Source organism: Larimichthys crocea, chromosome X (genome assembly GCF_000972845.2).
Source record: "Larimichthys crocea isolate SSNF chromosome X, L_crocea_2.0, whole genome shotgun sequence".
Taxonomy (NCBI): Eukaryota; Metazoa; Chordata; class Actinopteri; family Sciaenidae; genus Larimichthys; species Larimichthys crocea.
This window is the reverse complement of record NC_040020.1, coordinates 35,298,066-35,325,892: the sequence shown is the minus strand read 5'-3', so window position 1 is coordinate 35,325,892 and position 27,827 is coordinate 35,298,066. Positions and strand designations below refer to the sequence as shown.

The 27,827-nt window shown below is 42.9% G+C and overlaps 1 protein-coding gene across 7 annotated transcripts in view; it reads right to left on the bottom strand.

Annotated features, from left to right (window-relative positions):
• Positions 1 to 27,827, bottom strand: part of epb41a (erythrocyte membrane protein band 4.1a) — a 273,926-nt gene that overhangs the window by 110,829 nt on the left and 135,270 nt on the right. For all 7 annotated transcript variants that reach the window (XM_019264151.2, XM_019264152.2, XM_027282915.1 and 4 more), the window contains exons 8-11: positions 13,252 to 13,339; positions 7,018 to 7,170; positions 6,771 to 6,868; positions 6,464 to 6,639 (exon numbers count right to left, since the gene is read on the bottom strand). In XM_019264151.2, the coding sequence (XP_019119696.1) occupies positions 6,464 to 6,639; positions 6,771 to 6,868; positions 7,018 to 7,170; positions 13,252 to 13,339 (515 nt within the window). The remainder of the gene's footprint in view (positions 1 to 6,463; positions 6,640 to 6,770; positions 6,869 to 7,017; positions 7,171 to 13,251; positions 13,340 to 27,827) is intronic.

Here is a 27,827-nt window from a genome sequence, read left to right as displayed (position 1 = left end):
AAGTCACTATTCAATGACTTTGCACTGCGCATCGGATTTCCAGAGAGAATTCACCACGACATGGGGAGAGAGTTTGACAACCAGCTGATGGACCAACTACAGAAGGGCTGTGACGTGTGGACGTCCCACACAACATGTTACCACCCCCAAGGCAACGGGAAGTGTGAACGGTTCAATAGGACAATCTTATGCTCCGCACCCTCACAAGTGAACAGAAGGCTGACTGGAAGAGCTCATTGACAAAAATGGTGCACACGTACAACTGCACCCGCAATGGGGTCACAGGTTTCTCTCCCTACTACTTTCTCTACGGAAGGTCACCTCGCTTGCCAGTGGACCTGCTATTCAACCTACAGCCCAGAGAGGCAAAAGAGACTTACACTGAATAAGTACAGAACTGGCAAAACCGAATGCGACAAGCCTATGAGATCGCATCCAAAACAGCAGCCCAAGAAGCTCTACGAGGTAAGAAAGGGTATGACAAAAGAGTACATGGCGCCGAACTGCAACCTAGTGGTGCTTGTGCGTAACTTATCAAAGAGGGGCAGCCCTGGTAAACTGCGGTCCTATTGGGAAAGTAAAGTGCATGTGGTGGTGAAGAGAAGGAGCAGTGACAGTATGAAGTAGCACCAGAGGGAGGAGGTAAGAGTCGTGTGTTGCACAGGAACCTCCTACTCCCAAGTGACAGTCTGCCCTTAGAAAATCAACGAAGCAGTTGAAGACTCAGACAGCGAAAGCAGTGATCAAGTTGAGCTGGTGTGTCGTTTCCCACACGACCCAGAAGTATGTCAGGGAGCTGCAGACTTGAATCCAGAGGCAGAGCCATTTGCACCAGCTCTGACAATGCAAGACAGAACACCAGGGGCCTCATGTAGGAATACTTGCATGGATTTTCACGTGAAACTTGGCGTACGCCAAAACCCAGAAACTGTTGTATGCACAAAAATATTCAGATGTATCAAAGTGTGCGCAGGCATGGACAGTGTTAATTTCGTCAGACGAGATGAGACGAAATATGTTCGCCAACAAGCCTTTTTCCCTTGACGAAGACAAGACGATGACGAGACAACACAATGTTCTAAAAACACTGACGAAAAATGTGCCAAATAGAAATGAGCCGAAAATGTCATGCAAGAAATAAAAATAAACAAAAACGTCCTCCTTGTTTTCGTCTAGAAAGTCCAGTCCTGCTGTCATGTGTTTGTGCCAGCACTTCTTTTACTGTAGGCAACGTCATGGCCACACGTTTGAGATCCTCTGGCTGCTCTCGCACCTGTGGCTTGAAAACAAACAGCATGCAGGAGAAACACGGTGTACGGACAGCGCAATCTAGAGCATGAAACGGGCCTTAGAAGTCAGGCCCGACCCCGCCTAGGCCCGACAGAATTCGACCTGAGCCCAGCCCGGCTCGTTTTGATTGACAGCTTTATAGAGCCCCAACCCATTTGCAGTGCGATGTTATTAAAATGTGTGCATATGGCATAACAGTCAAGAGTGAGTCTAAACACTAACAGTGATGGACTCATCTTAATTTGAACATTTTAGTAGATGCAACTGGCATAAAATCAATTTATTTAACAATTGCATGTAGAAGATGACAGAACATGTCATAATAGGGTCTACTTGCTATTAGTAGATTAAAAAATTAAATCAAGTGCATATTAAGTGTGTATTGAAACAACAGACAAGACACTTAGCAAAGTTGCATTGAAGATGAATTCATTCAATTCAATTTAGTCAAGACATTTACTCAATATGTTAGCTGTGGAACACAAGTGAACTGGAATTAATAAACAAAAAAATATTCCTGAAATAAATAGAAGAAGACTTAAATGTTTTGACTAAAACGAGACTAAAATACCCTGTGTTCACGTTTGACTAAAACTAGACTAAAATTTTGAGACTTTTAGTCGACTAAAATATGACTCCAAAAATGATTTGTGAAAGACTAAAAGTGACTAAGACTAAGAATGAACTTTGACACAAGACTAAGACTAAGACTAAATTGAAAAATGGGTGACAAAATTAACACTGGGCATGGATCCAAACACCTTTCTTTTGTACATCCCAATCAACGTGGAATTGAGCGCACATGCAACTCCTCCCTGTCCACAAGCTCATTTACATATGCAAATCTATTTAAATAGGCCCTGGACCTGAGATTCACCTCTTTGTCCAGAGTCTGAGCTACAGATTCCAGTGAATGAGGTGGAGATTCTATTTGGTACCCGGTTAACAGGGATAAATATGACCCAAAAAAAGACATGAGTGGTAGTGTGTGTGTGAGGCTGTAAATGCTGTGGGATCAGTGCACACCGCTTTTACTGACAAGAATACTGAACACAGGGAGACAATCAGGGGCTTGTTAGAAAGCTCTGCAGCTCTAATTTCACCAGCAGAAAATAAAGAAAACCAAAAACATGATATTAAATGATATAAGTAAAGAGTTTATTCGTTTAATTGTCCCGTATGTAAACCAGCGTTACATACAGGACAATTAAACAAATAAACTATTTACTCAGCCATGAGCCACCCATCACGCACCGTGCCAGCCTCCAGCCTGTTCCCAACCATGCTGTTAGTCACAATGAATGAGTCGTGCGTTGAACCAGGCCACCTTGCCACGATGTTAATTAGCTTCATTTGCGCATCACATATGATTTGAACATTGATGGAATGAAAATGTTTCCTACTAACATAAACAAATTCATCCTGTGATGGCGCTTTTATAGCAATGTGTGTGCAGTCAATAGCTCCGATTACATTAGGGAAACCGGCTCTCGCTGCAAACTGCACTTTAATGCTGGTCTGTTCAACAGCATTGTATGGGAATCTGATGTACCAGGAAGACATTCGGATGATTCCGTACCACACAGCTGGCATGGCTCGGCTCAGGGTTGACTGGCACACTCCTGACCGATCGGCCAGCTCCCGCTGGAGTGCCCCTGTTGCCAGGAACCCCAGCGTGGTCAGCACCTGTGTGGACACAGACAACCCCTGGCTCCTTGCCGTTACAACTCCAGTAACACTGGCCTTGGTAACCGAAATCAGTTTATGAGCCAATTATCATGGTTTGCAAGTAAATCCTTGCGTTCCTTAAATACTCGCTCACGTCGGATTGCACCATTTGCAAGGTCCTCTAACAACGCTAACGCTGCCTTTGTTAATACCATTTTCTTCATCACATTGCGCATGTTTTTATATCCACCCATATAATTGCAATCACCTGGGTGTGATAATTGTTCATAAGTGTGTCTCTTGTTTTCACATTAACAGTTTCCCAGCTTCACCTCTAAGTGTCGCCAAAGGAACAACAGCTGTAGAAACGTGCGTATGACAGCTATGAGCTAGTTGGCGTGGGGCACACACATTTCTACGATAATTTCACGTTTGATACATCTAAACGTGAGCGTGGAAAAGGATGTACACCATTTTTTTGTGCGTACGCAAGCTTTGGACATGACGCCCCTGATCTGGAAGATGCGACAGCTGTTCAAGAGGATGCAGAGACTGACAACAGAGATGGTAAGGACGACACTGCAGAGCCTGGGGAAGTCAAAAAGAGTCATCAGAGGAAGGTTATCTTAACCCTCCACCAGCGACCAGCTACTCACAGCGACACGGGCACGGTCCCCAAATGCTGACCTACAACGCCTTCGGTGAGCCAACATGGAATGAAGCGAGTGCAGAGAGCCTGCACATCCTGAGTATGTCACCAACCTGCAACCCACCAGTCATGTGGCGACCGTGGGCATCACCAGACATTGAGATAATGGGTTGAACTCAAATTACACAAATATTTCTCTAGCTCCGGGAAAATAGACTCTGAAAAGTAGAGTGGTGAAATTGTATGGACTGTGAATGTGAGACAATTCCAAGAGAACAAAGAGACTGGTAACAGACTAAAAGTACTGAGGCCGATATGAATTCTGTTACATTTGAGAGTTGATCTGATTGGGGTCCAGAGTACAGTAACTGATGTTTAGTGGTATAGGCTTAAATGGGTCAGATACTTTGATAAATGGGTACTAATTGAATTTAATGTCAAGTGCCATTTTAAAATAAGTAATATCATATTTTCAGTGAGAAAATTCAAGAAGGTACACTTAGTACACGAGTATCTGAAATGTCTGGTGACATTTATTATTAAACAGCAGTGAAGATGATGGTGGTAAATTCCCTGGGGAGATATGGTCAAAAACTCAATTTCCGGAGAGCAATGACTTGAGACCACCGTGGCATTATTACAACAGCTGTTGTTACTGTAGATGCACCACCACCACCCCGGGCAGCTCTTGTCCGACCGGAATGTTGTTAGCCCCTCCATAGTAATGGCGTCATTCGTAATGGAGGGGTTTAGTGGTGTTCTGCAAGGGTTAGCCTTTAGTTTAGCCGTTAGCCCTCCCTGGCTCCCGCGCTTCTGCTTCCTATCACACCGCCTCCGTCTACTCCGGGTGAGGCTAGTGCTGGTGGGATCTCCTGCTGCTTCATTGGCTGCTGGGTCTGGTTAGAGTAGCAGTCTGAGGCTGTGTGAGTTGTTGTGTCCACTGTCGTTGACTTGCAGGATGTGCGTAATTTTAGCATAAACTGCAGATCGTATGCTAGTTTGCTATCATTACACTGAATTAGTTTGCTATTATTACACTGAATATTCACAGCTAAACTAGCCAGTCTAAATACCTTATTTACTGTAAATTGTCCAATATTCTCAGGAGCCTTAGCAGCCGCAGCTGAGCAGGGCGCTGCCACTTTTCCAGATCATAAATCAACAGCTAAGTTTTTGTGCAGAGAGGTGTTTCTGAGGTTTAATTTGCCAGATGTCGGCTTAGATAATTGTAAAGCATTTGACTAGTAGAAGTCTGGGAGCTGACTGGTGGGAAAAATATACATCACATGGAATCACAAGCCACATGAGTATCTGGCGATAGGGAAGGAGTGGATACAGTCCAGGCCAAGGAACAGGTTGGATCCCTGTAGTCGGCTCAGTGGTAAATTCATAAAACATAGCATGAAACAGGATAGGTCAACTACTTATGGTACAACCAGCAAAGGTGAATTAATTGGACCATTGCTGAAATGAAAGGGATTGGCCAACAGTTACATGCTGCTTCCCCCTATGACAAAATATGTTCCTAATAGACAGTTTGTTAGCAGACTATCTATTTGTGATTAATTGTATTTGTGATTACATCAATGAAGAATGCTGTACTGTTATTCAAATGCATACTGATGATGAGGGTAATCTTACAGAAATACTGAGGAACAATAAAAACCATTAAAGACAAGCATGTAGTAAATTCAAAATGGAGCACAAAATCTGAAATACTGACATGGATTTGGTCTTGGAAGAAAATTCTGCTAAAGTAGGCATGGTGTTGGGTGGTGTAGTGGAAAAATTCTTTGTAACCTTTAGTCTACATTTATATTTCTGTGTTTAGCTTTGTATGAACTTTGTCCTACTTAGGAGACTGCCTCCTGATGGGTTGATATATGTTTGAATTTTGACATTTCTCTCTGTCCCTGAGATGTTGGTACCAGCCACAGTGTAGAAGGGGAGTAAAGCAGATATTTACGAGGGTAACCCCCCGATGCAATTAGAGTCTCTCTTTTATGACCTCAGAGGAGAGGGAGGGGGAGAAATGTCTACAAAGGAGCAGTTGAATGTATTATCAGCAGAGAGAACTTTGCGACTGTTGTACTCGTACTGTTGTCTCTCCTTGGCCAAGAATAAAGTTCTCATTTAATACTGATCGTGTTCTCAGTCTTTATTGAATTTCCGCGACAGTGGACTGCTATTGATTGTAGGAGTCATTATATTCTGTGTGCTTCCCATAGTTAAAATGATGGGGAGCAAAAGAGCAAAAGTGATAACTGGACAGTTCCCACTTCACATTCACAATACGATAAAACCAGAACAGGAAGAGGAACGTGAAGATCAGGATATGATGCCACTCAGTGCCGGACCTGGCCACATTTGCGCCCTGGGCGAGATTTTGTACCGTAAATGTTTAATTATATCCCGCTGCCGTCTCCAACATCTCACCATGGATTCATTAATGCCAAGCTTACGTGCAGCAGCTCTATTTCCTTTCTGGATAGCCAGATCGACGGCCTTCAACTTAAAAGCTGCATCATACGAACTTCTTCGTGTGCTTTCCATGAAGAGGGGGTGAGGGTGCGAAAATAATTCGCTGTTAATAATTCGTCGTGTGTGTTGTGTTGCATGTGCTAAATAAAAACTAGGCGTTCTTCTTTGCACTGACTTCCCCTGCCTGTCTTGTTTTTGCACTTCCTGTTAGAGCACCCCCTGGTGGCTGAAGAAGAATCTATAGAAAAGCCGTATCTTTGTATAAGCCTGGTTCAAAGCATGGGAAAAAAGTATCGGCTTATAGTCCGGAAAATACGGTACATTACACACAAACACACACACGTTACTGTATGTGTGGCACAAACTGAAGTGTACCTCCATCCAAGCTGCGTGAGTTCCTCTTGCTGGAAGAGCGCTGGAACAAAGGAGCTGGTCTGTCAATCAGAGAGCTTGCCTGTCTGGTTTGAGCTTGAGTGCGACCACTGTAGCGAAACTTAGAGCCCAATGCCAGGAACTTCCTTGGAGTGGTGGCCATCTCAGTGGAGGTCAGTCTGACCAGAAAACACATTGATACTGATCTTGTAATCTTATTCTGGGTCAGGCAACTTAACATATTTAATAAAATATACACTACATTACCATTTGGGCAAACTGACACAAGAAAATAATATCAATATCTGACCTGAAGAAGGTGTGATGTTCTACACACACTTTCCACAGCTTCTTGGCAGCTTTGTAATTGGATAGTTTGAAGCCAATTGCACTCTCATAGTGTTCCACCTATTGAAACAAGAAACACAAATCTGCTAAAAGAAGCCTATTGAAATTACAATTAAGAGTGTTAAACAACAAGCACATTTTACAGCTATATATGGCATAAATTAATATTTTGAATGAATGAATTGGGTTTTTATATAAAAACACTGTACCTCAGATGGTCTTATTTTGATGAAGAAGCTGCTGCGTTTGTATGAGACCTTGAGGACTTTGGGCCAAGGGAAACGATTGATCCTCAGTTTGTCTCTGTAAACCATCAGACCACTGGAACAAACCCCCAACATGATGTCAACACCATCCAGATCCTGACAGACACACCCAAACAGAAAGAAAGATATCCATTAACCGTCAATAGGATATGCAGATTTCAGAGAGCTATGCCTTCTTGAGAGAACCTGAATGAATAGTCACAACACACAACAATTGCTCCAAATGATTTTTGGATCATGTGATTGATAGTGTTGTGCATGTCACCACAGGCTGACAACAGAATAGCAACGGTCACATTTTCTCCATGGAGTGGAACATCTGAATGTACTTTTAAAACATTTTTTGTCTGTATGATGCATTTAGTGTGTGCAATTGACATCAATTAACAAGCATCAAATGAAGCAGAACTTTGCAGTGCAGATAGTTTGTTTGCACACTCCATGCAGTGCACTCTGTTGTGCGCTGTGCTTTGCTCAACAAAGCAAAAAAAGACAAAAACATTGAGGTGCAGCACAAGCCATTAAATAGTTTGTTTCTGAGTGCAGTGCTGCCATTGGGAATCCAAGACTGAATGAGTGTTTGGAGGAGCCATGGTACAGCATTCTGTCCCTCATTTGGTTTTTATATGTAACCTGGTAGGGGTCTAATGAACATGGAGGATAGAATCTAATAACAGTTTTCTCGACCCTCCTCTGCATCCTCAGTGAGTTTTCCTCCAAACGATTCAACCGGAAGTGCATTCACAAATTCACGATTTTATTTTGAAATGTATCCCTTGCATTTCCAGGCCTGACAGTGGAGGTTTGCAGTTTTATTTTGAAATGTATCCCGTTCATTTCCGGGCCTGACAGTGGAGGTGCCTGACAGTGGAGGTCTGCAGCCAGCATCTCTTGGAGGCGACAGCCTGTGGCCGCAGCTCCCGTCGTCTTTTTTAAACTTTCGTTTATTTGTCGGTTCGTTAATTTTGTCTGTTTTTCTGATCAGTCACAACCTGTTCATAAGAGTTGTGACAATGGAGGAGATGCTTTGATTGCAGGTCTGGAGCCAAACGGAGGGAAAAAAAGGAGAAGACACAAACCAGCAGTCCCGGCGATCCTAATGGGAAACGTGAAGTCTTTGGGGAATAAAATGGACGAACTGACAGCGCTAGTGAAGACCCAGAGGGAATACCGTGAGTGCAGCATCTTTTGCTTCAGTGAGACATGGCTGCATGGCTGCACATCCCGGACAGCAGCATTGAGGTTCCAGGCTACAGTCTGATACGGGGAGACAGAGACTTTTCCAAAAGTCAGAAGAAGAAGGGTGGCGGACTTGCACTGTATGTAAGTGAGAGGTGGTGCAATCCCAGACATGTGAATGTGAAGGAACGTCTCTATGAGGTGCCGTCAGGGACATTATTCAGAAATACCTCTCACACACACTACTGAAATATTACGCTCTTACACACACTAGTGAAACGCTCTTACACACACTAGTGAAATGCTCTCACACACACTACTGAAATATTACGCTCTTACACACACTAGTGAAACGCTCTCACACACACTAGTGAAATGCTCTCACACACTAGTGAAACGCTCTTACACACACTAGTGAAATGCTCTCACACACACTACTGAAATATTACGCTCTTACACACACTAGTGAAACGCTCTACACACACTAGTGAAATGCTTCACACACACTACTGAAATATTACGCTCTTACACACACTAGTGAAACGCTCTTACACACACTAATGAAATGCTCTCACACACACTACTGAAATATTACGCTCTTACACACACTACTGAAATGCTCTCACACACACTCTGAAATGCCTCAACACACATACTAATCTCTACACACACTACGAAACGCTCTCACACACACTACTGAAACGCTCTCACACACATTACTGAAACGCTCTCACACACACTACTACTGAAACGCTCTACACACCTACTGAAATGCTCTCACACACACTACGAAACACTCTCACACACTACTGAAATGCTCTCACACAACACACTACTGAGATTTCAGTGTAACCGGAAGGCATTTCAGTGTAACCGGAAGGCATTTCAGTGTAACCGGAAGGCATTTCACTTAAACCGGAAGGCGGGTTTTAAGAGGGAGCGCAGCATCGTTGGGTTGCAGATGTCCCACCAGGAGGAGCTTTCCAGTGGAGAGCCGGCTTACGGTGCTTATCCCGTCTCGCGGCCGCAATGGCGCGGCGCAACGCCCAGCTGTTGGCCCGGTTGTCCTGGTTGTCCATGTCCCGAAGCTCTGCTGAGCTTGGTAACGCGGCACGGAGCTCCTGACCGGGCCAACAGCTGGGCGTTGCGCCGCGCCATTGCGGCCGTGAGACGGGAAAAGCGCCGTAAGCCGGCCTCCACGGTGTCGGCACTCAAGGGGGCATGGCACTGTTGCCTGCTCGCTGTTGCATTAGATAATGTTTGAATTGTCTCCGCTGATGACAAAATGTTGTTGAGTAGCGCGGCAGCTTCTGTAAGTCCACTGGAAAGCTCCTCCTGGCGCGACATCTGCAACCCAACGATGCTGCGCTCCCTCTTACAACCCGCCTTCCGGTTTAAGTGAAATGCCTTCCGGTTTAAGTGAAATGCCTTCCGGTTACACTGAAATGCCTTCCGGTTACAGTGAAATGCCTTCCGGTTACAGTGAAATGCCTTCCGGTTACACTGAAATCTCAGTAGTGTGTGTGAGAGCATTTCGGTAGTGTGTGTGAGAGCATTTCAGTAGTGTGTGTGAGAGCGTTTCAGTAGTGTGTGTGAGAGCAGTTCAGTAGTGTGTGTGAGAGCATTTCAGTAGTGTGTGTGAGAGCATTTCAGTAGTGTGTGTAAGAGCGTAATATTTCAGTAGTGTGTGTGAGAGCATTTCACTAGTGTGTGTGAGAGCATTTCACTAGTGTGTGTAAGAGCGTTTCACTAGTGTGTGTAAGAGTGTAATATTTCAGTAGTGTGTGTGAGAGGTATTTCTGAATAATGTCCCTGACGGCACCTCATACATCTCTGTACCCCGTACATTGAACTGCTGGCTGTGAGAATAACCCCGTATTATCTACCAAGGGAGTTCACGTCCACCATTGTTGTCGCTGTTTACATCCCCCCGTCAGCTGATGCAGCGGCAGCCTGTGAAGTCATCAGCTCTGCCGCCGCTAAACTACTGACTGAACACCCGGATGCATTCATGGTTATTACAGGTAATTTTAATCATGCCTCACTGAACAATACTTTAAATAACTTTCACCAGTATATTGACTGCCCCACCAGAGACAATAAAACGCTGGATCTTCTCTATGCCAACGCTAGTGATGCATATGACATCACAGCCCCCAGACACGTGAGGCCATGGAAGCACTGCAGGACTGCTTTGAGTCGACAGACTGGGATGTACTCTATGAGCCACATGGGGAGGACATTGATGACATGACTGACTGCATCACTGAGTACATCAGATTCTGTGAGGACACCACCATGCCAGCCCGGACCGTACGCTGCTTCTCCAACAACAAGCCCTGGATCACCAGCGACCTGAAGGCACTTCTGAGAGAAGAAAGGGCTTTCAGGTCTGGAGACAGAGAGGAGCAGAGGAGAGTGCAGCACGAACTCCAAATATGCTGAGGACAAGTAAGGAGAACTACAGGAGGAAGCTGGAAGCCAAACTCCAACAGAACAGTGTAAAGGATGTATGGACGGGAATGAAGCACATCACAGGGATAAAGGGGAAGGACAGGCAGACATCAGGGAGCCTGGACAGAGCAAACCAGTTTAACCAGTTTTTTAACAGGTTTAGCTCACCTCCTGCCACCTCCCAGACACCCCCTGCCCCCCACACACCTACACTGTCCCAAATGGCTGGAAACACCCCTCAGCATTCCCCTGCACATCACCTCCCCATCTGCCCCCCCTCCTCACCTCCCCCCACTGAGGACACAAACATCAACCACCCAGTGACTACAGGCCAGGTAAAGAGGCAGCTGGAAAGACTGAACCAGCGAAAGGCAGCAGGCCCTGATGGCATCACTCCAAGGATCCTGAAGACCTGTGCTAGCGAGCTGTCTCCTGTACTGAGACATCTGTTCAACCTGAGCCTGAGTCAGGAGAAGGTCCCGATGCTGTGGAAAACGTCCTGCCTGGTTCCAGTCCCCAAGAGGCCGAGGCCATCTGACCCAGCTGACTACAGACCAATCGCCCTCACATCTCATGTGATGAAAGTCCTGGAGAGACTGGTTCCTAGCCCAGCTGAGGCCACAGGTGAGGACATTTCTGGACCCCCTGCAGTTTGCCTATCATCCCCATTTAGGAGTCGATGACGCTGTCATTTACCTGCTGCAACGAGCCCATAGGCATCTGGATGGTAGGGTAGGCACAGTCAGGATCACATTCTTTGATTTCTCCAGTGCTTTCAACACCATCCAGCCTGTGCTACTGGGTGAGAAGCAGCGGGTGATGGGTGTTGACGACACAGTGATCTCCTGGATTACTGACTACTTGACAGGTCGGCTACAGTTTGTCTGTCTGGGCAGTGGGCTGTCTGATGTGGTGGTCAGTGATACAGGAGCTCCACAGGGGACTGTGCTTTCTCCCTTCCTCTTTACCTTATACACCACCGACTTTAAGTACAACTCTGAGTCATGTCACCTGCAGAAGTTCTCTGATGACTCAGCTGTTATCGGGTGTATAGGAGATGGAGAGGAGGGGGAGTACAGGACACTGATAGACAGATTTGTAAAGTGCTCCGAACAGAACCATCTGAGGCTGAACATCAACAAGACCAGAGAGATGATGATCGACTTCAGGAGGAAGAAGACGCCTTCACAGCCACTAAGGATCAGAGGGGAGGTGGTGGAGGAGGTGGGGGACTACAAATACCTCAGAGTGGTGATTGACAATAGACTGGACTGGAAATCTAACACCGAGGCTGTGTACAAGAAGGGGATGAAGCTGAGATCCTTCACCGTGTGCAGCAAGATGTTGGAGATCTTCTACCAGTCTGTTGTTGCCAGTGCCATCTTCTTTGCTGTTGTTTGCTGGGACAGCAGCATCAGAGCCAGCGACACCAACAGACTTGAGAAGATCATCAAGAAGGCTGGCTCTGTTCTTGGACTGAGACTTGAGTCTCTTGTGACTCTGGTGGAGAGGAGGACACTGAATAAACTCTTATCCATCATGGACAGTGAGAAGCACCCTCTCCCCCACACAGTGGACAGACAGCGGAGCAGCTTCTCCCACAGGCTGCTACAGCTCCGCTGTCGAAGGGACAGATACAGGAAATCTTTCCTGCCACATGCCATCACACTGTATAACAACAGCTAGGTCATAATTTACAGTCACTTCACATTTTTCCCTGCTTTGCACAAATCAACACTGCCAATTTGCTGTATATACCTCTGTACAATATATTTTATTTTATTTACTATTGCTATTTCGATATTTTATTATGTATAGTTTGCTTTTTATATTATATTTTTATTCTTATGTTGTCTATCGTCACTGTGTGTAATGCTGCTGCTGCACTGTAATTTCCCAGCTTGGGATAAATAAAGTATATCTATCTATCTATCTATCTATCTATCTATCTATCTATCTATCTACACATCGTGGCAATATCACAGACAACTGCAAGTGTCTGAGTCTTTCGAGATTCTATATGATCATTCAAAACTGAAATAAAGTTATGTAAAATGCTATTAAACCCCATCCTTAGGAGGGCCCTATGCAATCTGAAATATGGTGGTCATGTCCACGTTTTAAACTACAACTGTTTTAAACTACAACATTGCCATTGGTGGGTGGGGGAATAATTGACAAGTTTAATGTTGTACTTGTAACTATGCAATCACAATAAAATGCACTGTGTTTCATTGTTTTTAATGAAACATTGAATCACTGCGACAGTTGCAGCAGGCTATGCTGAGCAGAGAGAATACATTTCCCTGTCTGGCTGGTACGGCCAGAGATATCTCTCTGTCATCCCTTCGCACAATTACAGAGTTGCCAAAAGAAAAGGAGTGTTGGGCAAACACACGCCATGGTTTGTTTTTTTTAACATTTACCTCTATGCGGTTTGTTTTCATGAACAACACTTGAAGGCTGACATTCACTCTGATTGAGTGTTTGCAAGTTTTATTTGTACTATGAAGTACTATGACTTACTACTACTCCTGTGCTCACCTTGGCCTGGTGGATGTCCACTCCATACATGGACAATTTCTTGGCATTCTCCAAGAACATCAAGTCTGCTTGGGCTGGACTCATTGACCTGCAACAACACAACATGAGGAATCCAACAAAATGTTTAGTTACTGTTTAATTAGTTTAGGACTTGTGTAGGATTCAGTGGCCTTTCTCCCATAAACAACTCAACACGATTTATTTATATAGCACCTTTCATACAGAATTGCAGCCCAAGTGCTTCACAGGGCAAAATAAAAACAGAAATAGACAACAGCGAACAGTTCTTTAGGCAACAAAGCAGTTGTATAAAGACTAGAAATTAGAAAAATATTATGTGGAGAAATATTATATAAAATATATAATATAAAATAAAAAGCATAAAACTACAACAACGAAACAAATTAAATTAAAAAAAAGTCTATAAGGTAAAAATCACAACTGAAGAACAGTTGCATACAAATAAAAAATAACAAAATAACAAAGATAAAAACTGCAACAATAAAATAAAATATATATATATATATATATATATAAACAAAACAATACAATAAAATAAATAAATAAATAAGACCTCTACATTGAAATAAGAACCGGAGATAAAAAGTAACAGGTAATGATCAGGACCTAAAAACTCAGCAGTAAATGGGAGGCAACTTAAGTAAAATCCAGGCTAAAAAGATAAGTCTTATGTTTTAAAAAAAAAATCTCTACAGAAGTGCAGTCTCTCAGATCCACAGGTAGGCTGTTCCAGAGACGGGGGCCACATTACCTAAAAGCAGCCATACTTCTTTTTAGAGGTTCTGGGGATGACTAGGAGTCGGGATGCTGAGGATCTGTGGGATCTGCTTGGTACATACTTCTGTCGCATGTCGAAAAGGTATGTCGGTGCCAGGCCATTCAGCGATTTAAAAACCAATAACAGAATCTTAAAATCTATTCTAAAACTAACAGGTAACCAGTGCAGGGATTTTAAAATGGGGGTTATATGTGACCTCTGTCTGGTGAAACCTGGCTGCAGGAGGATGAATATGTCAGCTTGAATGAATTCACTCCTCCCCTCATTGTAATACTCATATTCCTCGAAGTACCAGTCGAGGTGGTGGAGTTGGAGCCATATTTGACTTAAGTCTATTAGTAAATCCTAAACTAAATTATAATTCATTTGAAAGTCTTGTTCTTAGCCTCACTCACCCAACCTGGAAAACATTGCAGCCAATTTTATTCATTACAGTATATCAAGCTCCTGGTCCTTATTCTGAATTTTTATCTGACAGTATATCAAGCTCCTGGTCCTTATTCTGAATTTTTATCTGAATTTGAATCAGGCCTGATCCTTAACAGATAAAGTAATTATTGTAGGTGATTTTAACATTCATGTGGACAACCACAATGATAGTCTTAGTACTGCGTTTATCTCTTTATTAGATTCAATCGGGTGTCAGAGTGACTTATTGAACTCATCTGAACCACACTCTTGATCTTGTTCTCTCGAAATTGATCATCTAATCTCTAGTCTTTCCACAGAATCCTCTCCTGTCTGACCATTTTTTAATAATAGAGTCCATATTACTGGACTAATAGCCTTTTTGCAGAAACTCCTACAGCAGATGTTTATCTGATAGTGCTGTAGCCAAATTTAAGGAAGTGATTCCTTCAGTATTGAATTAAATCCCATGTCTCAATGTACCAGAGGACTTGTCAGCTTCCTTTAGCTCCTCACAAATAAATAATGTTGTTGATAGTATTACAGGCTCATTACGGACACCTCTAGACTCTATTGCACCTCTGAAAAGGAAGACAATTAACCAAAGAAGGCTAGCACCATGGTATAGTCAGCAGACTCGTAACTTAAAGCAAGAAACGCGTAAATCTGAACGCAAATGGCGTGCCACTAAACTGGAAGAATCTTGTTTAGTCTGGCAAGATAATCTTAAAACATACAGGAAGACTCTCCATAATGCCAGAGCAGTCTACTACTCTTTATTAATAGAGGAGAATAAGAACAACCCCAGGTTTCTCTTCAGCACTGTAGCCAGGCTAACAGAGAATCACAGCTCTACTGAACCATCTATTCCTTTAGGTCTATTTAGGTCTTCCTTTAGATCCATCACCTCTTGCCCTCAACAAGCATTGATCAGCATTCTGATACAGCAAATTTGGAAACAGCTGTAAAACCTGATATGTATTTAGACTCTTTTTCTCCCATCGACCTTCATCAAATAACTTTAATCATTTCTGCAGCTAAGCCGTCAACCTGTCTCTTAGACCCCATCCCAACCAGGCTGCTCAAGGATGTTTAACCTCTAGTGAGTCATTCTTTATTGGATACAATTAATCTGTCTTTATTATCAGGATATGTACCACAGTCCTTTAAAGTAGTTGTAATTAAACCTCTTCTTAAAAAGCCCACTCTAGACCCAGAGGTTTTAGCCAATTAGAGACCAATATCAAACCTTCCCTTTCTCTCTAAGATACTTGGGAAAGCTGTAGCTAATCAGCTGTGTTTCTCCATAAGAATAGTTTATTTGAGGATTTTCAGTCAGGATTTAGAGTGCATCATAGCACAGAGACCGCACTAGTCAAAGTTACAAATGACCTCCTAATGGCATCAGACAAAGGACTCATCTCTGTACTTGTTCTGTTAGATCTTAGTGCCGCATTTGACACCACTGACCATCAAATTCTTTTACAGAGACTGGAACATCAAATTGGCATCAAAGGAACCGCCCTAAGCTGGTTTAAGTCGTATTTCTTAGATCAGTTTGTTCACGTCAATGATGAATCCTCCATGCATACCAAAGTTTGTCATGGAGTCCCACAAGATTCTGTACTAGGACCACTTCTATTCAGTTTATATATGCTTCCTTTAGGGAACATTAATTAATTACTTATTATTTTCATTGTTATGCTGACGACACCCAATTATATTTATCGATCAAGCCTGATGAAACCAATCAGTTAACTAAATTCCAAGCATGCCTTAAGGACATAAAAAGTTGGATGACCTACAATTTTCTGGTGTTAAATTCAGACAAAACTGAAGTTCTTGTAATAAAAAAGCCACAGTGCTTTTGGGTGTGCTGCCTTTCCCTGAAGCTCATACAGCTAGTAATATCACTGCTGCAACAAGGTCACTCATGAAAGAATGGGGCATTAAAGGCAAAGTAACCTCAATTGTGACAGATGCTGGAGCTAATATGGTTGCCTCTGTCAGGAGTTTGAATTTAAGGCATGCTCTTTGCTTTGCACACTCATTAAATTTAGTGGTGAAGAAGTCTCTTGACGCAACTCCTGGTATAGATGACATACGCACAAGGGCACTTAAAATAGTCACTTTTTTAAAACAAGCACAACAGCCAAAGAGAAGCTCAGAGAAGTACAGGAGCATTTCAATCAGCCAGTGAAGAAGCTTGTTCAGGAGGTGGACACAAGCTGGAACAGCACTTTCCTGATGCTTCAACGCCTGTTCGAAGAGAGACAGTCAGTGGGGGCAGCTCTTGCAATGCTTAAAACAGATGTGAGACCTTTGTCATGCGAGGACTATGAAACTACTGCTGCGTGCCTGCAATTGCTTGCCCCCTTTTACCAGAGTTTCAGGGTCAAAAGTCATCCCAATGACAAAAATGTTAATGCTGTATTTGTATGACACAATGGTAAAAATAAGCCACAGCACAGCCAAACTACTGGGACAAAACTTGGTGTCAGCGATGCAAAACAGGTTTGACAGTTTGGAAAGCCAAACTGCACTGACCCTTTCGACTCTGCTGGATCCCAGATTCAAAGCTGTTGAACATCATTCAAATGTTGAACATCAACCATCCATGGGTAATCTTAGAGATAGTCAATTGATAAAATCATGTAAAAAAGATGCAAATTGAAACCTTTCAGTACTGTTTACTGTCATGTCTGTCTTCAGATATAAACCTTTGGGAGACACTGGACAGGGAAGGGCAAGAAATGCTACAGCAGATGCTACAGTAGAGGTGCAACGCTACATGACTGATCCGCCGCTTCAAAGATCAGAAGACCCACTGACATACTGGCAGAACCGTCAAAATGTCTACCCTCACTGTTTTAAACTGGCAAAACAATTTTTATACACACCTGCCTCATCAGTTCCTTGCTAGCCAGTGTTTTTCAAAATGTGGAGAAATTGTCAGCAATCCAGAAAAAATAATGTATCTCAATAAAAATCTTTGACTGCCCCCCATCCTACATAATCACCCTCTGCCAGTTACACAAGCACACCTGTGTCATAGGTTTACCACCTAAACCTATGTTATATTTTCCCATCACTTTCCTCAATAACACAATACACACATTCATTGTCTCAGTGATATTTATTTGTGAATAGGACATAATAACCAGTGTGTGTGTGTGTAATTTAAAAACCAACTAGCCTAATTTGACTGCAGGCTGGCACTTCGCCAGGAGAGGTCATCATAACTGAAGCTTCGAGTAATGAACCCATTTTCGAAACAATTGGCTCAAGTGGTTCAGTGCTTCACAAAAGCTTCATTTACCCATCACTACTCTACGCTCCTCCCGGCTTGCATGCTACTCCCTTGTAAACAAACCAGCATGGAACCGCAACCTAACTACACAGCTGCTGAATGATTGGCTGTTTGCCTGTTACTGGTGACGTCCGAGGATATGATAGGCAGTTTCCGCACACTGGGTCCGCCCGTCTGTTAGCTGATTGGCTGTTCATGTGTTTCTGCCGACAAGACAGCTCCGCTTCGACAGAAATTTGCCTCAAAACAAACAAGCTAAAGTTCTGTCTCGCCCAGACGCGTGCACAGCTTACAGTCACAAACACGAGACAACACACTCACCATGGCAGAAGCACCGGGCCCGAGCGGCGAGTCTGCCGCGGCGTCATCATCAGAGGCTCCACTAATTTTGCTCAAAAGCAAACTTGTGTTTCAAACTTGTTTCAGTCTTACTTCACCAGTATTGTTTATCATGCACCAAACAACAATATAAGTAATTAATAAGTGTTTATAACTTGTACAAATACATTGGATCATGGCTGCTGCTGTGGCCCTGCAAGACGTCCACTACATATATTATTACTGTCATTATTGCTACCATATCTCCCTTACTGTTTATAGTTAGTTCATGATTTACTGCTGCTGTGCATCTGTGTCTCTATCTCTATCGCAGGTTTCACTGCTACTGTAATCACTTCATCATTCATTTTAATTCATTGTCATTTTATCATTCATTGTAATTGAGTGTGCCCAGGGACGTCACTAGGTTTAAGAAACTGGGGTGGCTTAGCCCATAGAGGAGAAAAGTTATTGCGCGCTATGCGCGCGCCGAAAATGTTTTCAGAGCACCAATTAAAGCTTTGTCAATCAATTGATTAATCTAAGACGATGACGCCTCCATACACCTTCAGCTGCTTTACCAGCTAAACAACACCAGTTAAATTGTGCTGAAATACAAATAAAAGCCCGCGGTTTCGTGCCGGCCCGCGCATCACTAGTGTGGAGTCGAATCTTGGGAGTTCGCCCCGGAGAAACTACTACTACTACTACTTCGTTTCCCGACCACGGTCAGGAAACGAATAGCGGGAATGGTTAACAGAAGTCATCTCAACTAGCTAGCAGCAGCTAGGAACTTTCAGAGCTGGCCAGCTGGGATTCAAACACGGAACATTTTGGTTTATTAATTACATGGAACTTTTCTGCTGTTAGCTAAGTGTTACTACCAGCAGTGATGAATGCTTACTTTCTTGAAAAAGGCTCTAATGTCCATCCTTCACCCATGCGTTCGCGCTCTGCTCTTGCCACTGTGAGGTTCGGCTCTGTGTACTTCAGAGGTAAACACGCAAGCGGCAGTGAGCAGGGTCGCATGGAAAACATGGACTGGAATTTCAGTGATGTGGGCGTTCTCTATATGAAAAAGTGGAATGGATTGTATAATGACGCACTGAAGGGGCTCTCTCTACCGTACCCGATGAAATGAGATTTATGATCATATTTAAGTGAATAATGACAGTTTATATGATTATTGGTTTAAACTCATATTCTGGCCACTTTGTATTGCATAAATAGGCATTTTTTTGTGAAAAAAAAATGTAATAAATAAAAATAATAATAAAACACCACCAAATTATTTAGGGGGGCTTGAGAATATTTTAGGGGGGCTGAAGCCCCCCTAAAATAGGCCTAGTGACGCCACTGAATGTGCCTGAAAGAGCACACTCTTTAAAACCTCTTGGGCTTATTCTTATTGAGTGTGCGTGCAAGGCGCACACTATATATATATATGTTATCCACCGCGCTTATTGAGTGTGCGTGTAAGGCGCACACTATATGTTATCCACCATGCTTATTGAGTGTGCCTGAAAGAGCACACTCTTTAAAATCTCTTGGGCTTATTAGTGTGGATGCCCAAAGGGCACACACACACACACACATGTGTGTGTGTGTGTGTGTGTGTGTGTACTATATGTATGTATATATGTTCACGTGTAATGTACACATTAGTGCTCTTTAAGAAAACCCTTATGTCACATCTACATTTCAGGATCTGGTTATTATAGACACAGAGTAAATGGTAAATATAAATATTTCAATATTTATCATCACAGTAACAGTGTTACACACATTAGTAGCTGTAAACACTCAGCATTAGAAAAATACATACGTTGGTTTGGTGCTTACATAAGGAGTAAACATTTATAATCATCACTTTAAAAGTTACATACATTTATAATCATCAGTTTTGGTGCCTATTTGTTTCCCAGATATATTAGTGTGTGTGTGAATGGGTGTATAAGAGGCATTAACTTAAAGCACTTTGTAGAAAGGCGCTTTATGAAGTTCAGTCCATTTCCTTGTATTAGTTTACGGGCAGATCTGCCACATCCAATATGGCGGACCCGTTGACGTATTGCGACCAACGACCAACCCGCTCAATGTGGTGTCTATGTATATATGGGGCCAGAGTCAGGCACACTCAAAGTTTCTGTAGAAATTTTCTAGTCGGACAATATGTCTCTGCTGATTTGTTCTGTATACGTTGCATCTATTGCATGTCTGTCCGTCCTGGGAGAGGGATCCCTCCTCTGTGGCTTTTCCTGAGGTTTCTTCCACCTTTTTTCACTGTTAAAAGGGTATAGCGACTAAAAACCAAAGCGTGGGATTTTGCAGCTTGTCTGATGCGCTATACCAACAAAATATCCGCTGAGATCAAAAAAATGCGTTTAAGGATTTTATTAAAGAAGAAAAACACAACTTTGTATAACAAAATAATGAAAAAAAATCAATCACAGCGAGCCAAAGAAAAACAGAGATCAATAAAAAATACGGCCTCACTCACCCTCTCTCTCTTTGTTCTTACTCCCCGCCGTGCCAAAGCAGAGGTGAATATATTAACTATAGATTACCGCCCCTATTCCCGTGACCAAGTTACTATAATATCAAAAATAACAACACACACACGGGCCACTGGCTGCCTGTAAATGATTCATTCATTCCCCTCTGTATGTCACCTGTTATCTCATCCGACTGCGCATGTGTCGGCGTCTTCCGTGTTTTGACAGACGCTCTACCCCGGCTCTGACTTCTCATCCAGTTTTTGTTTGTTTTTGAACGATTATTGTTTGTATTTGAACAACAAACAAATCATGCCAGCTACACCCTGTGAGGACGATGTACTGCTGATGAAAGCAAATAAAAAAATCGCTGACCTTAAGGATGACATCCGACGGGTCTCCGATGAACTGCTAAAAAAGGACTCACTACTTTTCAGTTTCATGGACGTGGCTCTCCAGCAGTCCAAAAAGTTGGCCTCGCTCAGCACAACCCTCCATGACACAGTTGCGTGGGATCCCGCCACCTGGCCATCTCGCCCCCTCGCCTGAGCCTCTCCAACCGCTACGCGGCCCTCTCCGATGGCACTCCGGCACATCCACCTGAAGCCCCCGCTGGTCCCGCTGCTCCATCTCCTTCAGATCTGGACCTGCAAACAGCGCCCGCAGACACCTTTCCCTCCACTGGTGGCTGGCAGTGCTCGGATGGCTGGCCACTCCACCACAAGGCCCAATGGATTGCCCTCAACCCGGTCCTCAACCTCGTCTTCCCGGCACAGGATCCTGAAGGAGGCCGTGCTCCCCGGTCTGCTGCACTCACTTCCATCTTCAATAAACCGGATGTTAGTACATGTGGGGTCTAATGACACAGCTCGTCAGCAATCTGAGCTGACAAAAAAGGATTTCAATGTCCTCTTTAGCCTCTTAATTAACTGTGGAAAGTCTGTTTTTATCAGTGGTTCCCTCCCAACATTCATGGGTGGACCAGGGCGTGGACCTGGCTCCAGTCCGCCTGCAGAGCTCATAATATAGGTTTTATTGACAATTTTAATCTTTTTTGGAACCGTTCCTCTCTGTTCAGAACTGACGGAGTTCATCCCAATTGGAGGGGCAGCCAAATGCTAGCGGCTAACATACAGCACGCCGTCCAGTCTGCCCCACGTGCATGACTGTTTACACCTCACACTCACTCCCCGGTGTCTTCTTCAGTGACAGCTTATGGGACTTCCACCCCTACCAGCTCCCCCCACAGGTCCCATCTCTCACTACCACCATCACCAGTTTCTTTCCCCTCTCCCCCCTTCAGGTCAATCCTGCCACTTACACCCACACCTGCTCACAGCCAGCCCTGTGTCTGCTCTAGCAGTCCTAAATGCCCAACCACCAGATATATTCCAGTCAAAATCACTACAGCACGCCAAAAAATAGTAAGAGCACCTAGACCGGCACTGAATCTCCGCTCACTCAGTCACTTCTCTCATCAGACGGACCAACACTCAGTTCATACTAAAGGAATGCATATCATTCATTTGAATATTAGAAGCCTGCGACCTAAAATTGATTTACTGAAAGCCTGGCTCACCTATAACAAACCTCATGTAATCACGCTCTCTGAAACTTGGTTGAACAGCAACATTTCTGACAATGAAGTTAAACTTGATAACTATGTTCTATATAGAAAAGACAGAGGTTCAAGAGGAGGGGGACTTCTGACATATATATCTTCAAATCTAACTGCAGAACTAGTTTTACCAACTAAGAATCCCTTGTATTTTGAATGCCTTTTTGTTAAAATTAAATTACATGAGAACAAACAACTAATTATAGGTAATATTTATAAACCTCCTAATGTTCCTGCTGAAACTACCAAAAATATCCTGTCCACAATTAATTCTTTAGACTGCACCAGTGAAAAAATCATACTGGGTGATTTCAACTCCAATTGGCTGGATCATTCTTCTTACAATGATCACAATCTTTTTAATAGCATAAATTTAACCCAATTGATTATGGAACCTACCAGAGTTGGTCCCAGTTCTTCCTCTTTGCTTGACTGGATCTTAGTCTCCCATCCTGAGAGAATTCTACATTCTGGGGTATTGCCCGATTCTTTCAGTGACCACTCGATTGTTTTTTGTGTCTGGAAAATTAAAATACCCCATCTTCCACCTAAACTCATTAAAGTTAGAAAGTCTAATAATATAAACCCTGAACTCTTTATCCAAGATATCTTAGGCATGAATTGGGAGAGATTTCAATTAATACCATTTGTTGAAGAGGCCTGGAATTATTTTTACACTGAATTTGTTGAGACTATTAATAAACATGCCCCCTGGACAACAATTAAAGTCAAGGGTCATCACCTTCCGTGGATTAAGGGAGATCTTATACAGTTGTTCAAACAGAGAGACAAGGCATGGAAAAAGCACCGCACAACAAAGGATCCTGCTGATTGGAACATTTATAAAGAGCTACGGAATAAATGTAAAACCCATACTAGAAATGCTGAAGCAAATTACTACAAAGACTGTCTAGCCACTGATTTTAAGAACCCAAAACAATTTTGGAAGAGAATTAATAGTTTAACTAATAAATCCACAGAAACCCATACTTGTCTTAGAATCAGTGGTGAAAGTGTCAGTGAACCATTTTCAATTGCGGAGGCATTTAGTCAGCATTTTTCTACTATTGGTAGCTCCCTCTCTTATTCTCACTATGAATCTTCCCCAACTCCGAGCAGGTGTGGTTGTTCCTTTTCTTTTAGAAGAATCACACCAATAGATGTTCAACGTGTGATTGATAATCTCAACTCTGGTTGCAGTGCTGGTCCAGATGGTCTGGAGATTAAGTTCTTTAAAATGGCCTCACATGTTTTATCATTTCCCCTGTCTGATTTATTTAACTTATCTCTTGCTACTTGTAAAGTTCCCTTATCTTGGAAATGTGCTAGGGTAACCCCTCTTCATAAAGGGGGTGACCCTACTGATATTAATAATTATAGACCAATCTCAATTATTAATACCATAACAAAAATATTTGAAAAATTGATCTTTAATGAGTTATCCGCACATCTTAATGACCATAACATACTATCTCCTCATCAATCTGGTTTCCGACCACACTTCTCGACCACCACTGCTCTTCTAAAAGTTACTAATGATATATTTTCAGCTTTCAATAGCAATAAGCACACAGGTGCCATATTTATTGATCTTACTAAAGCATTTGATTTGGTTGATCACTATCTTCTTTTGGATAAATTATATGCCATTGGTCTTTCTCCTGATTCTTTGTTATTTTTCAACCAGCTCTTTTTTGCATCATAGAAGTCAGTGTGTTTCCTTCCAAGGTTGTCAGTCTGATTTTAAGATTATTGATAAAGGCGTGCCACAAGGTTCATCCTTGGGCCCTTTACTATTCTCAATCTTCATCTATGATCTTCCACAAACTTGTTCTGACTGCCAAATTCACTTATATGCTGATGACACCGTAATATACTCCTCCAGCTCTGATATCACTCAGATTCGTCACTCATTACAATCAAATTTCAACTCAGTTCAAAATTGGTTCTCTTCAAATAAACTACAACTGAATAAGAAAAAATCATATACTATGCTATTTTGCACTCGACCTGATTCTCTGCCCTCAAATACAAACTGGTGTATTAGTTTTCTTGATGGAACAGCACTAGAAAAAACTGAAGAATTTAAATATCTGGGCTTGATTCATGGCTCTCCTTTAAATCTCATATCAACTCAATTTCCAAGAAAATCTATGTTCTTCTGAAATCTCTTTATCGATCCATTGAATGCTTTTCCCTACAAGTCAGTAAACAAATTATTACACAGCTCATACTCCCAATACTTTACTATGATGATGTCATCTATCAGAACACCTCAGAAACAAATCTTCGTCCTCTCTCTGTCTTATATAATTCTCTGTGTAGATTTGTACTGAGGTGTCCTTATAATACCCATCACTGCCAGATGTACCAGTCTTTAAACTGGCTGGCCCCCAAGTCCAGGAGGCATGTTCACTGGTTACTACTAATTTTTAAGTGCAACTACTTCAATTTTCCTTCTTATTTGAAACAATCTCTGATTCCACTCAGCTCACAATACAATTTAAGGCATACTGATCAACTTTTCTTTCTTACACCACGAATTAACAAAGAAATTGGTCGACATGCATTTAAATTTTAAGCCCCAGCAGACTGGAATAATCTCCCTTGCACAATTAGGTCTATAACCTCCTTTCATCTCTTTAAATCCTCTCTACTCATTCATTTCCAAACATCCTGTTCTTGTTTTTGATTTTATTTATAGGTGGGCATGCATAAGTGCTCTGTGTGCATGTGTGCATATGTATACAAATAGCCCTAGTTTTGCTTTTGTATTTCTGCAGTTGTGTTTTGTATCATTCTTATTTTGTCCATGTATATGTATGGGGGAGGGGGCTATTGGAGCATTGTGGTGAATGGGTGTCTGCTACTTTGTATCGTCTTTGTAAACATTGTATATCTCTGTTGGCAATAAAGACCCCCTCGAAAATGAGATGATACATCTCAAGGGGTTATCCTTTGATAAATAAAGAATAAACAACAACAAAGCAAACAAAATATAACAACCAAAATAACCCAAATATAAACTACAAGATTATCTATATACACAGCATATATGCTTTCATGGCTCCTACACACCAGCCCCTAATTATTGAGCTATCACCTCAATAATTACCCACATTATGCACAATAAGAGTCATGAAATAAAGCTAAACAGTTCAATCACTTCACATTTCTTGTCTTCTTTCTTCCTCTCGATCCTGTAACAAAAGTCGTAAGTCAGTGGTTGCCCTGTAGTGATCTGGTATCGTCACTGTCAGTCAAAGTGTCAGAGTTAAAGTCAGAGGTAGAAGCAGAGATCCTGTCATCAATCTGTCCCAGCCGCTCCACATCCTGCATCGGCCTACTGTAACAGACAGACCTTGGTTATAGGCTGGTCCAGGCAGCTACTCTTCGTTTTAATGTGCACCTGACGCACAAAACCTCTTCGGTCGTTTTTTTCAAGATGGCGGTGTGAGAGATGGTCACGTTCGGGGGAGCTGGCGCGCTTACTCACTAATTTTGTACATTTAACCCTGCAAAAGTAGCGCTCTAACCTCTCAATGGTTCACTAGCCTAACATGAACATTGACAGTTATTTCCTGAGACAGTCCGACGGCATGCCACGCAAGAAAAATCAAACTGACGACGCTGAGCATACTCAGCAGGCAGGCGGTGCCCACGCCGGAGCCAGCTTACTGGCACTTCGTGAAGCTGTGACAGAAATCACAGCCAACATCTCCAAAGTTATCGATGAAAAGCTAAGCCCACTGTCAGAGCTCTTTAAAATACATCGGGAGGAGCTTGACAGGCACGATAAACGCATAACCGAGGCCGAACAGAGGATTTCGGCGCTGGAGGACGCCACAGACCTGGTCGATGGGAAAATCGAAGCGCTGGAAAAGATGGTGTGTGAATTAAGCGAGCGGGCTGACGACCTGGAGAACAGGGGGCGACGAAAGAACATCCGCATCGTTGGGCTTCCAGAAGAGGCCGAAGGAGATGACCCGACCCGGTTCTTCGAGACCTGGCTTCCCCAACTCCTTCACATCGAAACGAAGTCGGGTCGCGTTAAGTTGGAGAGGGCACACCGCTCACTGGCCCCAAAGCCCCCCACCACACAGAGGCCACGGCCGGTGCTGGTCAGGTTCCATAACTACCAAGATAAACAGCATGTCATGAATGCGGCGTGGGAAGTGGGACGGAAAAATCAAGCGTTGAAACATGAAGACGCAACGGTGATGATATTTCAGGACTTTTCTGCATCCGTTCTCCGCAGGAGAAAGGGATACGACGCAGTGAAGAAGCAGCTGAGAGCACTCGGCACTGACTACAGGCTAATCTATCCTGCGTCTCTGAGAGTCACCTGCCACGGATCCACTAAGGTGTTCCACGTCCCAGCCGCAGTGGAGAAATACGCCCAGTCACTGAAGGAGACCCTCCGTGAAGATGTGTGAACATTACCCTGTAAGTTTTTTTTTTCACGTGGGGCAGCGGGTTAGTCGGACTTTTATAATGTGTTGCAGTTAGACAATGGACACATAGCATATTGCTTTTTTTCTGTTGTTAACGTTGCAGGATCACTGTTAGCAATGCGCTCCGACCTCCTGGACGGATCCTTTTTTTTTGTTGCCAGAAAACCCTTTCACTCGAGCTCCTCTAAGTTTAGGAGAAGGACAGTGTATACGTTTCATGCCAATGTTGGCCAGGGTGTGCCTTAAGCACACTGTTGTTTGTTGTTGTTATAGTTTTATGTTCGGCTCCCACTTGGCTCACTCTGTTACAGATTACTTTACAGGCAATATGTACTCAGGCATTATTTTATTTTATAGTTGGCAACTATGTCACCTTTGAAGCTTTGCACTTGGAATGTGAACGGTCTACACACACCCGTCAAACGAAAAAAAATTCTAACTTATCTTAAAAGGGAGTGTGTTGACATAGCAGACAGTGAACATCTGAAATTACAACAAGGGGGTTTTGGACAGGCTTATTTTTCATCTTTTACTTCAAGGAGCAGAGGGGTAGCGATCTTAATCAAGAGAAACTTACCATTCAAACTTTTGGACTGTACAAAGGACACAGCAGGATGTTATGTAATAGTGAGAGGTGTACTCTATGGGGAAGAAATTGCTATAATGAATATTTATAATCCACCTGGATATCGTAGCGACTTCTTGCCTACCTCTTTTTCTAAAGTGATAGTTAATGTTAGAAACACATTCATTGGAGGTGATTTTAATTGTCATTTAAATCCTATTATGGATAAGTCCCCTCCTGGTAAGCCATCTCTCTCAGACCTCGACTATATAGATGTATGGAGGGCCCAACATGTGGCGGATAGAGAATATACTTTCTTCTCCAATGTTTATAAATCCTATACAAGGATAGATTACTTCTTTCTTCCAAGAGTTATGCTGCAGTCAGTTACCTATAGTTCTATAGGTAATATAGTTATTTCTGATCATGCTGCCGTGTCCATACATTATAACTTAAGAAACCCAGTCAACCAAACTAGACACTGGAAGTTCCATCCTTATATTCTAACGGACCATAATTTCATATCTTATTTTAGAGAGGAGTTTCAATATTTTCTATCTGTCAATTCAGCCTCCACCGATGACGCCTCGTTGCTGTGGGAAACATCTA